Source organism: Anastrepha obliqua, chromosome 1 (assembly GCF_027943255.1).
Source record: "Anastrepha obliqua isolate idAnaObli1 chromosome 1, idAnaObli1_1.0, whole genome shotgun sequence".
Taxonomy (NCBI): domain Eukaryota; kingdom Metazoa; phylum Arthropoda; class Insecta; order Diptera; family Tephritidae; genus Anastrepha; species Anastrepha obliqua.
The window spans coordinates 176,233,247-176,245,985 of record NC_072892.1 but is presented as its reverse complement, the minus strand read 5'-3'; the positions used below and the strand labels follow the sequence as shown (position 1 = coordinate 176,245,985).

Here is a 12,739-nt window from a genome sequence, read left to right as displayed (position 1 = left end):
TGAAAAAACCAAAAAGGAAATAAGCGACCTTCCTCCTAAAACTTAATAGGAAAGATTTGAGAGGACTGATGGCTGTTATCACAGGGCACCACGCCAGTGGTCAGCATCTGACTACCTGTTCCTATCTATAATTATCGTTGACCTAATATGCCTGTCATGTCGTGAGAATGAAGACAATGTAGGACATTTTATCTGTAGCTGGCCAGCGTTTTCTAGAATCAAACTTAGGCTGTTGACGTGCGATGTACTGACTATAGTTGCTGTTTACTCCCTCTTGTTTTCGGACAATTTTCGCTTTATATAAGCCTTCCAATCTAACCACACCTATAATGTATTTATATACATCCCTTTATTACCTTTTCCCAACTTGGTACATCTTTGGTTGGTGGGCCTATACTGTTAAGATGTTTCGCAAGATTTTGGCAAAACTCGGCTACATCTATCTTTCAGCACTTGGAGAACCCTTGAGCAATCCCTGCTTTCTCCTTTATTACCTCCAACAAAGTGGCATACTGCTGTCGTGTTGTTACAACTTTACTCCTGTGAAAATCAAATAAAAGTACATATACTGGGTTTCCCATATTCGACGGACCCATGTGTTTTTTCTTTAAATAAAAATAAACACAATTTTTTTTGGTGTTGACGATAATAATCATTTTATTTGGTTCAAGTAGATTTGTTGACATCACTTTTTGAATATGATATCTCTCAAATGGTCGCCTTGAGCCTGTACGGCGTATTGTGCCCGTTTTGCAGCATTTTCCATAGTTTTAGCTAACATTTCGGCTGGAATAGCGGCTATTTCCACACGGATGTTGTTCTTGAGCTCTTCTATGGCCTTTGGCTTATTAATATAAACCTTTGATTTTAAATATCCCCACAAGAAGAAGTCAGGTGGCGTTAAATCGGGCGAATGCGGTGGCCAGTCAAAATCGCCATTTTTCGACATCAAACGACGAGGAAACAATTTCTTCAAAAAATCGATTGTGGCGCGAACTGTGTGTGGTCGAGCGCCGTCTTGTTGAAGCCAGAACTGCCTCACACGCTTTCGACGAATAATTGGCATCACAAAAGTGGTTATCATATCGCGATAACGCTCCTGATTGACGGTAACAACTTGACCATCTTCATTTTCGAAGAAAAACGGCCCAATAATCGTTTTCGCACTAACGCCGCGCCAAACAGTGACTTTTTCGTCGTAAAGACGTACTTTTTGAATTTCGTGAGGATTTTCAGTGGCGTAAATACGGCAATTTTGCTTGTTTACCGTCCCATTCAATAAGAAATGAGCCTCATCGGACATGATGATTTTGTTCCAGAATTGCTCGTCATCTTCAGCTATTTCCATGACTCTTTGGGCCCATTCCAATCGACGAGGCTTGTCCGCAGGCAGCAATCTTTGCGTCAATTAAATCTTATACGGGAATAAAGCAAATCAATGCGAATAATTCGTTGTAGAGTGGTCCGAGCAATGCCCAACTGCTGAGAACGGCGATTTTGTAATGTCCTTGGCGACGTCTCAACACTGACCCGTACAAAAGCAATATTCTCATCCGATCGCCTTGGTCGTACAAACCTTGGTCGTACCTTTCGTACAAACGTTTAATGGTGTTCTTAGAAGGCGCACTTTTCACATTATTTAACTTTTTATACGCACGTTTAGTTTTCACAATTGACTTCTTTTGTTGAATGTAAATTTCAACAATTTGGGAGCGCTCGCGTGGCGTGTATTGTTCCATGGTAAAAATCTGTTTGGACTGACGCTCCCAATGCGGTATGTCATTAAGCGATCTGACGTCTCTGTCAAAAGATACAGGGCTGCCAGATGGGTCCTTCGAATATGGGCAGCCCTGTTCTTAAAAAAATTCTTTTTGTTTATAGTTTAGTTAATATAGGACTTACATTTTACAAGTTTTTTATTTTTTTCCTTTCAAATTCTCTTTTTATCACTCGTTCTAATTTTTATCCGTTAGTCTAACGTTGTCGTAGAAAAATTGTACAAAACTGTAAGATTTGACATTACGAGTGTGTTCAGTGAATGCAACTCTACGAATTTCGAAGGTACGTTTGGAGCTATTCGAATTGTATGATTACAATTTCTTAGTTCCTACGAAAAACAGTCTATGACGGATTCTACGATAGGGCTGATAATTTCATACCTATAACGGATTCAACCTGTAACATATGTAACTTATGGCAGAACTAAGTCGACAGACAAGCAATAGCGCGTAGAGGTCAAAACAAAGTTTTCCATCTCTCAAAACAGTTTTTTTTTAGTTTGTAAAAAGGTTATTAAAAAAAACATTGGATGATTAATTTCGTGCCATTTTAAGATACGCATCGTGAAATATACTTGGCTAGAAACATTTAGTGGAAATCGCGCAGAACTTTTCACTTCATCACACATCTATGTGGGCCACATCGATTCCCTTACAATTGTAGTGCCATGCCATGTTCCAACAAGTTGATTGGCCTTTCGCTCTGCCAGTATGTTGACCATTACCGTTACTGCGCGTGTATGCCACAATTCTAATGGCTATCGATTTTAGGATTTTTTCGTTTTTGTTTTTTTTTTGCTTTTTTCCTGTAACAAACAGTCAGCCAAATACTTATATGAAAGCATGTCAGCATTTACGCGTAGCCACTCATGGGGTGGCTACATTATGGTCATCACGGTCACACCCCAGTGGGTAAGAAAATTATTACTGCTAATTTAACGCGACACTAAACAAAACTTCTCTCATTCATCTTTATCTTTTATAGCAGAAGTAAATAAGTTTGCGTCGATCGGAGTGGTCAGAGAGAACTAAAACTTATCAGACCGTCGATTGAATGCAACACTTTTGCGACATGAGCTCAATTATTTCCAAACATACATAGTCTGCCATGGTGTAAATAACTGTCTAATCTATGTGTGTGTGTGTGTTTGTTTTCATTTCATTCATTGCAGGTTCGGCCAAGCAGCTGGAAAACACCGAGCTCTCAAATGGCATTGTCCAAGACGAACCGGAGATAATCGCCCAGCAGACCGATAAAGTTGATATACTTCTACATTGTATTAAATCATCAACGCGTGATGCCGCCTGGATTTATGGACAAGTGTTGTGCCAAATTATACGTGATTTAGTGCCACCGAATGAAATATTGACGAAGGTCATAAAAGAGTTTCTAGCCATAAATCAACCGCATTGCGATGTTATTGCAATGATTGTATATCAGGTAAGTCATACAAGCAAGCTAAGAACGCAAATACGAGTATACTAATACATACAAAAATAAAAGTATACATATACGTATGCATACATACACAGCTACCCATGTAGGTACAACAATAGCTGCACTGCATCATTCGAATGGTTAGGATATGCGCGTTGTTGTGGGATTGCATGTTGAATGCTGCGAGCATTTTCGGTTCAAAGGAGCCACATCGGCGGGAGTTGTGTGCTCTGGCGGGCATGAAGTTCGTTTGGAATTATCTACTCCAGTGTGTTGAACTACATGCACAGTAAACCATTTGCAAACAATGAAAGCCCGGAGTATGTTGAATTCAACTGTTACGTACATGCGTATGTATGAGTGCTGGCGTGAATAGAAAATGGGAGAGTAGGTTATGACTTTATGTGCTGTCGTTGGGCGGCGCACTTACAAACGAAACGTATGAGTTGATGCCAGTGTTTGGGGTCGTGCACTGTTTTGTGTGAGTTTTAGTTTGAGTTTTGGTTTACTTTTTGGCGTTACTTACGCCTGTGTAGCAGCTCCTTTGCGTGCGGCAAGCGTTTGTCTACCTGTTTGCCATTAGTTTATACTCCTTTTATCGCACTAAATAAAAGTGAAGTATTTGTAGGCAAAAGTGGCCTGTAGAAATTCGCAAAGCATCAGATAAAATTTGTTAGGAAAAGAATTTGTGGTGCCCATTCAAAAAAAAGTTTGGTTATTAGGCGATTGTGCTAGGGAGTCGAAGCCAGTACTTTCTCAACCTGGCCTGCTCAAACTCACTTCTCTATCATCAGAAATTATAATAAGTGCGCAACTAAGTAAGTCAATAGATGCCGCCAGCAGGGTGTGCTAGTCGATTCTAACATAACCTAAACGTCATAAACCAAACTTATACATATGGTAAGCAAACTGCTTCGACACATTAGTGATTTTTTTTGGTATCATTTACTTTTGGCTTCATGAAAATGTCTGATTTTTTGCCGAATAATCGTCATTTGCGGGAAGTGTTGATTTTCCTCGTTCATTCAAAACAAACGACGGCTGAAGCGCATCGAGAGCTACAAAAAGTTTATGGAGATGCTGCTTTAAGTGAAACAACGTGCCGAGATTGGTTCCAAGACGGGGATTTTAATGTTGAAGACCGTCCGCGTGAAGGAAGGCCAAAAACCTTCGAGGTCGCTGAATTGGAGGCATTGCTCAATAAGGATCCGTGTCAAACGGAAGAAGAGCTTGTTTCAGTATTAGGATTTACCCGCGAATCCATTTCCAAGCGTTTGCATGCTTTGAGAATGATTCAGAAACAGGGGACTTGGGTTCCTTATGAGTTAAAACCAAGTGATGTTGAACGTCGTTTCGTCGTTTCGCCTGTGAACAACTGCTCCGGCGGCAAAAAAGGAGGGGTTTTCTTCATCGCATCGTGACGGGTGATAAAAAATGGATTCATTACAGCAATCCAAAGAAAAGAAAGTCATAGGAACTGCCCGGTCATGCTTCTATGTAGTCGCCTCGGCAGAATATTCTCGCTACGAAGGTTATGTTATGTATTTGGTGGGACCAAGTTGGTGTTATTTATTAAATTATTTGTTAAAACCAAGCGAAGCCATCACTGGGGATCGGTATCGACTTCAATTGCTGCGATTGAGCCCAGCACTGCGCGAGAAGCGGCCGCAGTACGCGGAGAGGCATGAAAAAGTGATTCTACAGCATGACAACGCCTGTCAAGCCCGTTAAAACCTACCTGGGAACACTGAAATGGGAAATCGTACCCCACCCGCCATATTCTCCAAATCTCCAGATATTGCGCCGTCCGATTATCACCTGTTCCGATCGATGGCATATGGTCTAGCTGACCAGCAGTTCTATTCAAATGAAGGCATCAAAAAATGGCTTGATCCTTGGATAGCCTCAAAAGATGAACAGTTTTACGCGACGGTATAACGAGATCTACCAGAAATAAGTTGCGCATCTAATAATAAAATTATTTTCTTCTTTTTTAATTCGTTCCTTTCATCAGGAATTATAATAAAAGTATTTTCTTTAGCAAAGTATAGAAACTTTCAAGTTCCAGTTTATTTTTTAAATTCGAGTTAAACACATATTTTGAATACAATCACCAAAATCATCGTCATAATCATCGAATCCGAAGATCTGCAAAATTCACTTTTTTCGGTATTTTTTATTAATTTTTTTTTCTTTGGTGTTTGCGCTTGGTTTTTTGGTATGGTTTTTTTCTGTTTTGTGTTTCTCTTGCTTTGTTTTTTGGTATGGTTTTTTTCTGTTTTGTGTTTCTCTTACTTTGTTTTTTTTTGTGTTTTTTTTTTTCGAGACTGGTTTGGGTTGAATTGTGGAGCGCTTAACGCAATTCTGGAATCCAAAGTTGCTCATTATGTTATGGTTTTAAAAAAAGTGGTAGTTCCCCTTTTTCGTTTGTTTTATTTTAGTTTTTTGTTAAATTCTTTGTCCTGTGGGTTTCTTTAGTTTTTTCGCTTTGTCTTTTTGTTTTGTTTTTTTGTAATTTGTTGGTTTGTGTTTTTTGTTTTGCTGTTTTAAGTTTTTTTTGTTTATTTTTATAATTTTTTGTAATATAATATATAATTTTAAAATTTGTTGTTTTTCTTTATTTTTTTGTATATAATTTTAAAATTTGTTTTTTTTTTTTATTTTTTTGTTTATTTTTGTATTTTTTTTTAATTTTTATTGTTTTGTGGTGCGTTTCGTGTTTTTGTTTGTGTTTTTTGTTTTTTTTGTTTTTTTGCTTTTTTGCTTTTCTGTTTTTTTTTTTTTGTGTTTTTACAAAACTGGTTTGAGTTGAATGGTGGAGCGCCCAACACAGTTCTGGGCTCCAAAAGTGCTCATTATGTCCGGGTTTTGAGAAAAGTGCGATTTGCAAAATTTACTTTTTTCGTGTTTTTTAATTTAATTTTTTTGCTTAATTTTTCCCCCCTTTGGTTTTTTTAGGATTTTTCGCGTTGTTCAATTTTTGTTTTTTTTGGGTAATATTTAAAAATTTTTTTTTTTAATTTTTTTTTAAATTTGTTTTTGTTTATTTTAATTTTTTTTTTAATTTTAGTTTTTGTTTTTAATTTTTTTTTTTCAAATGGGACGAGTTTATGTTAAGTTTTTAAGTGCTAATCGCGCTAACGTCTTAGTTTTGACAAAAGTGTGGTTAAAAGCCCATACAACCGTACTTTTGGATGTTTTTACTCCTCCTCTAAAACCTGGATTTCTGAAGACGTCAGGCTACACTTAAAGCTTAAATCTTGCACGACAATGACCATGAGTGCAAGTTCAAAAAAAAAAAAAAAACTGTTAAGTCTCCTTAAACAAAATGATATTGACCTTTTAAGCCAAAGCAAATTGTCATTGCCTAATCTCATAAAAATTACTACTCGGGAGTTTTTGTGGCCGCGGATTGCATATCCGAAAATTGTAAAATTGGTGATCACCGACTCCAAAAATCTCAGAGCTCGAAGCTTTGATGACCTTAGCCGAATTTTTTGGATTTGGATTCGCCAGTTTGAATCTGGGGAAAGCTGACATCGGATTTGTAATCAACGCTCCAAAAAATCACCAGGTAGTGTGTTTTATAAGCTTAGGTTAAGCACTGGGTTTAAAAAAGTTAATGCCATTTTACTTAAGATTGTTTTGTTCTTTTGTTTTTGTTTTTTGGAATATCCATATGGTTAGTAATAGAAAAAGTGTCTAGCACGTCAAGTTTTTGAGAAAAGTTGCGGTAAAACCCATATAAACGTGAACTGATTGGCACTTTTGGATCCTAGAATCGTGCGTTGCTTAATAGTCTGTCTGTATATCGGCAATTGTATTTAGTATGTAGAATGACTACATTTCTATGAAGAATAAGCGATATTTTCTTAATATCCACACTAGCGCGTTTATGAATGACAGTTTTTCTGAAATTTTCAATGCCTTTAAGGCTTAATTCGGGCTCAATCTCGGCAACTTCCCGCTGAATGTTACCTTTCAAAGCTTCAAAGCTACTCGCAATTTTTTTTGACCTTGCCTAGGTGGCGTTCTGATGAGGACAAGTCTAGGGGGCCTAGTATGAAACGAACCCACTTGAGAATAGTTTCAGTAGGGAATAGATTTTTTTGGCCTACATCTAATCTGGGTTACCAAAAAAGTTTGTCCATTATACACTTTGCCAAACATTTGTTGCAGTTGATGAGCTTTTTCAATGCACTACTGGGCTGTCGACTTTTCTTCGAGCTCGCTGCCATTATTGTCTGTGAATCATTTGCGCCAAACGCTTGGTAAAGCCGAAAGGGTACGAGCAAATGTAACACAAATAAATGACGGTTCACCACTTCAGTCAAAGTGCACACGTGCACACATACTCTGTGTACTACTTATATATGGACAAGGTGGCGCAAAAATTATCATGCGATTTTTTTCGAAAATATATGCATTTAAAAAATTGCAAAAAAAACTATGTAGTGGCAAATATTTATTTGAAGCAATATATTTCCTCTTTGTGTTGAAAAAGACACCATTTGTGGCATTTTGCTTCAGGTATTTCGAAATTTCCGACATTTCGAATCAACACTTGACGATTGTTGTTCTTGCGGGCTTAGCGAGTCTGCGGACTGCTTACCCATACGAAGGCCCTGTTTTTTTTTTTTTTTTGTTTTGTGGAGGAGGGGAAGCATCAAAAGCCTATGACCGAAGACGTGGTGTGGGACTTTAACCCAACTTATCTGCCATTCTTCAATTGTTCGCAGCCTTTCTTCTTTTTTAGCCACGTTCGACGGTTTCTGCCTAATGGTATTATGTAACCTATACATCTCAACCGCGAGAAGATCGATAGGCACCATTCCCGTTGTCACATAGATTGTGTCATCTGAGACAGTGCGAAGGCCCTTATCATAATCTTTGTGGAGTTTTTTACCTGGTGGCACCGGTTTGCTTCTTTTTCTACTTCTTCTTGTTCTACTTTATTCACGATTAGATTTTGCTAATAGGAATATGAATAAGTTCGTGCGGTTTTACAACAGATGGCGTAACTTGATTATTATTCCATCGATCCACATTTCCAAACATTCATTGGAGAGCTACTGTCGTAAGGCACAAACGTCAGTATAAGTTTTTTATTTGAAGCGTAAACAACAATATTTTTACCACACTTGAAAATGTCGAATTTCGTGCCAAATAATGTGTTTTTGCGGGGAATTCTTCTTCATTATTTTAATATGAAGAAAAAAGCAGCCGAAAGTCATCGTATCTTGGTGGAAGTTTATGGTGAGCATGCTCTAGCTGAGCGAACGTGCCAGAAGTGGTTTGCACGCTTTAAAAGTGGTGATTTTGGCTTGGAAGACGAAGAACGCGAGGGTGCGCCGCCAAAGTTCATGGATACCGAATTGGAGGAATTGCTCGATCAAGATCCGGCTCAAACGCAAGAAGAGGTTGCAAAAACTTTGGGAGTTGATCAATCAACCATTTCCAAACGTTTAAAAGCCATGGGAATGATCCGAAAGGTAGGCCATTGGGTGCCGTATGAATTGAAGCCAAGAGACGTTGAACGCCGTTTTATGGCATGCGAACAACTGCTTCAACGGCACAAAAGAAAGGGTTTTTTGCATCGAATTGTGACTGGCGATGAAAAGTGGGTCCATTACGACAATCCAAAACGTCGGGCAACGTATGGATACCCTGGCCATGCTTCAACATCGACGTCGGCGCAGAATATTCATGGCCTGAAGGTTATGCTGTGTATCTGGTGGGACCAGCTGGGTGTTGTGTATTATGAGCTACTGAAACCGAATGAAACGATTACGGGGGATGTCTACCGACGACAATTGATGCGTTTGAGCCGAGCACTGCGAGAAAAACGGCCGCAATACGCCGATAGACACGACAAAGTTATTTTGCAACATGACAATGCTCGGCCACATGTTGCACAAGTGGTCAAAACATACTTAGAAACGCTCAAATGGGATGTCCTACCCCACCCGCCGTATAGTCCAGACCTTGCGCCATCCGATTACTATCTCTTCCGATCGATGCAACATGGCCTGGCTGACCAGCACTTCCGTAATTACGATGAAGTCAAAAAATGGATCGATTCGTGGATTGCGGCAAAACCGACCGAATTTTTCACAAAGGGAATCCGTGAATTGCCAGAAAGATGGGAAAAAGTAGTAGTAAGCGATGGACAATACTTTGAATATTAAATTTGTAACCATTTTACGTCAATAAAGTTTCAAATTTCGAAAAAAACCGCACGAACTTATTCATAGTCCTATTATTTACTACGAAAAATTAAAAATGTAAATTCATATTCAAAAAATTTGCCAATAAATAATTCGATACGTATACAATTTAGTCATTTTGCGACTAACTGGTCCAACGCTCATGCCATGTCATAATCTTCCAGGAGGTCAAGTGGTGATTGGTTTACTCTACAGAGGGATTCTGACTATACCCATTCAGCGCCCATTCTCTTCACTTGTTTTTGCATCTCCTTGCGTCATTTTGACCCCATTTCCAGATGTCTTGAATATCACGCAACGAACAGATCTTTGTTTGTGAAATGATCAAGTCTTGTGCGCCCATAAACCGCTCTGAGCGTTGGCATTCCTGTCTTGTTGAAACGATAAGTCCCCCAATCTCAACTGATCCGATTTCAGTATTAAGAACTCGCTCAATATGCACTGGTAACTTTCGCCAATGATGGTTAACTCATTTCCATTGCCGCTTCCAAAAAAGTATAACCTTCGCGTTTGTGTTGATGGCGCCTTTTCAATTTGAATCTTCTCAAGTGACTGGCTTTTTTGTGGTCATCCAGATGATTTCCGATCTTGAGCTGACTTAGTAGCTTGACCTCAGCCACCAGACGTCGAATTGTTTCAGCAGTGGGTGGCACACGATTCGGATGGAAATTTTCCTTGAGTTTAAACCTCTGACGAATTATTTAGTATACAAATTTTAGTTTTTTTTCGCATTGAAACAATAAAATGGTAACTTTTACCTGACAAATGTAAAAGAGAAACAGTTACATCAACTAAGAAATAAAAAAGTGTAATGTAGCTTCTTCAAATAGTCCGATACTTTTTGCTTCACCTTGTATCTGCATGTAAGTGTGCACCTTGGTGTCTGCGTAACATATCTAAGAAATGTGATACTCGAATTCGTGCACACATACGTACTTATAAATATGTCTATGTGGAAAAAGTAATGTTTGTGTGTTAAGTGGTGTGCAATCAAATAGAGTCTGCTTTAACCGAAGTTTTCCTAATAGAAGGTTTTATAAAAATTGTTTAAGATTTTATATATTATATATCGGTTTGTGTTTTTGGTTTTTGTATGCAGTATCTTCGTAATCAAAAAATTTCTGGGTGTAAAAAATTTAGGAGGCAAAAAAAAATTCGGGGAAAAAATGTGGGGGGAAAAAATTTAGGGGGAAAAATATGTTGGGTGGAAAAAAATTGAGAAAAAAATACCTTTGTAATCAAAATATTTGTTGGAAAAATATTTTTGGAGAAAAAAGTTATGGGGGAAAAAATTTTTTGGAGAAAAAAATTATGCGGGAAAAAAATGTTGTGAAAAAAAATTTAGGGGTAAAAAAAATTGGGGGAAAAAAATTTTGGACCAAAAGAATTTAAGGGAAAAAAATTTGGGGGAAAAAATGTTGGGAAAAAAATAGAGAAACAAATTTTTTTTTGAGAATTTTTTTTTTTTTAATTTTTTGGGAAAAAAATTTTCTGGGACAAAATTTTTTTTTGAGAAATTTTTTGGAAAAAAAAGTTTTTTTTGTGAAAACCTTTTATAATTCATGTCAAAAAAATAAAACAATTAAACACTTTGCCACTAAGAAGCGAATACCTCCAAAATGTCGCCTGTTTAAAGGCTTCAAAAGCTTCTTCAGGTATTTTATTTTTATGTTCGGTAACAAAAAGAAATCATTAGGTACCTAATCAGGGCTGTAAGGCGAATGACTCATTAACACGCTCTTTTGAGTCTCAAAAATTGTGTTGAGTTAGCCGATACGTGAGAGCTCGCATTGTCTTGGTGAAGGATTAATCGTCCTCGGCTGTTGGTTTTACTAATTCTGGCAAACAAGTAGGTGTGTACCACTCAGAGTTGACTATTTTAAGTTAGATTTTTCAAAAATACAAGCGATCATTTGCTTTGAAGTGCTTCTTCCGCGAAAAACTTTTGTTGGATTAAACTCGTCTTGGAACACCCACACTTGCTGAATTGCGGTTTTGTTTCCGGCCCATATATAGGTCTAAGATTCGTCACCTGTTACGTTCTCGTAATCGTGCTTTCAATCTGCGCGGCTGGATTTCTGCAATATTTCTAAACACCAATCGAAACGAGCCCTGTTTTGGCGGATTCTCAAATTATGCGGTATCCAATGAAAACAAATCTTCTTGATGACCAAATGTTCGTGCAATATTGAATGTTTGATGATCCCGCTAGATCCTAAGGATGCTTTCATCTCGCGATATGCCGAATGATGGATGATCTTGGGTTGTCAATAGACGCACAGCATCGATTCTTTCTGGAACAAAAAAACTTTTTTGGATGGCTGTAACGAAATTCTCCCAACAAAGATCGGCGGCTACGATGCTTATTGGTTTAAGCCATTATTGCGGAAAAAGCTCACAATTTAACTAACTTTTTCTTTATAAAATTTTTATTTTTTTTGTACTTGTGAAGTTGAATGTTTAAAGCACATGAAAACAACACAAATACTATACCACTCGTAGGATAAAAGGTACTGACCGGCATTGCCGTTAAAAATACCAAACTCTGGAGTGGCAATGACAGATTCGATATAATTACACTGGTGCTGCCATATTTCAGAACGCACGTTATTTTTTAATTCGCTCTGCTTATTTTCTAGAATAAAAATAAATAAAATTCTATATCCAAAAAATAAATAATCCATGTAATGTAGAAAGTATAGTTAGTGAATGGAATTTAGAGCACAATGCCGGCGACTCTATTTTATCGCACTTCACTGTATCTGGGCGCATGTGATTCTTTTTTCGACAATCGCAAAATTAATGACAACCTAAATGTGTAACTACAAACCACAGACATGATGCGAACGCACACACACACATACACATCTACACAAAAACCCACACTTATACATGCAGGCATCTCAAGAGTTTATTGCATTTGGGTCAAAATTGTAGGTTCTTGGCTGCGAGTGGCTGGGTTTTGGGGTGTGGAAAGCAATAAAAATCTTCATTAGTCTAATAAATGCGCGCGTCGAGGTTCAAGGTTGTAAATCTGAAACGTGAGCTAAAAGCTGTATATATGGACTTACATACATTAGGGTGGTACATAAAAGCAAAAACAACCAGAAGAAAAGTTGCAATTTTTTCATAGGAAATATTAAATTTATTATTTTCCTCGAAAATATTTCGGAAAAATTTTAAGATATACTTGAGCGGCACTAATTTTAAAATACTTTACAAAATTTAGTTTTTTTACGGCTATAAAAATTAATTTTTCTAAAAGTAAACCCTAGTAATAAAACGGGGTTAAGCTT

General features: G+C 37.6%; 1 protein-coding gene across 1 annotated transcript in view; it reads left to right on the top strand.

The window, feature by feature from the left end:
* LOC129241666 (uncharacterized) overlaps positions 1-12,739 on the top strand; it is a 296,838-nt gene that overhangs the window by 277,484 nt on the left and 6,615 nt on the right. The window contains exon 28 of the mRNA XM_054878126.1: positions 2,951-3,219. Within this exon, the coding sequence (XP_054734101.1) occupies positions 2,951-3,219 (269 nt within the window). The remainder of the gene's footprint in view (positions 1-2,950; positions 3,220-12,739) is intronic.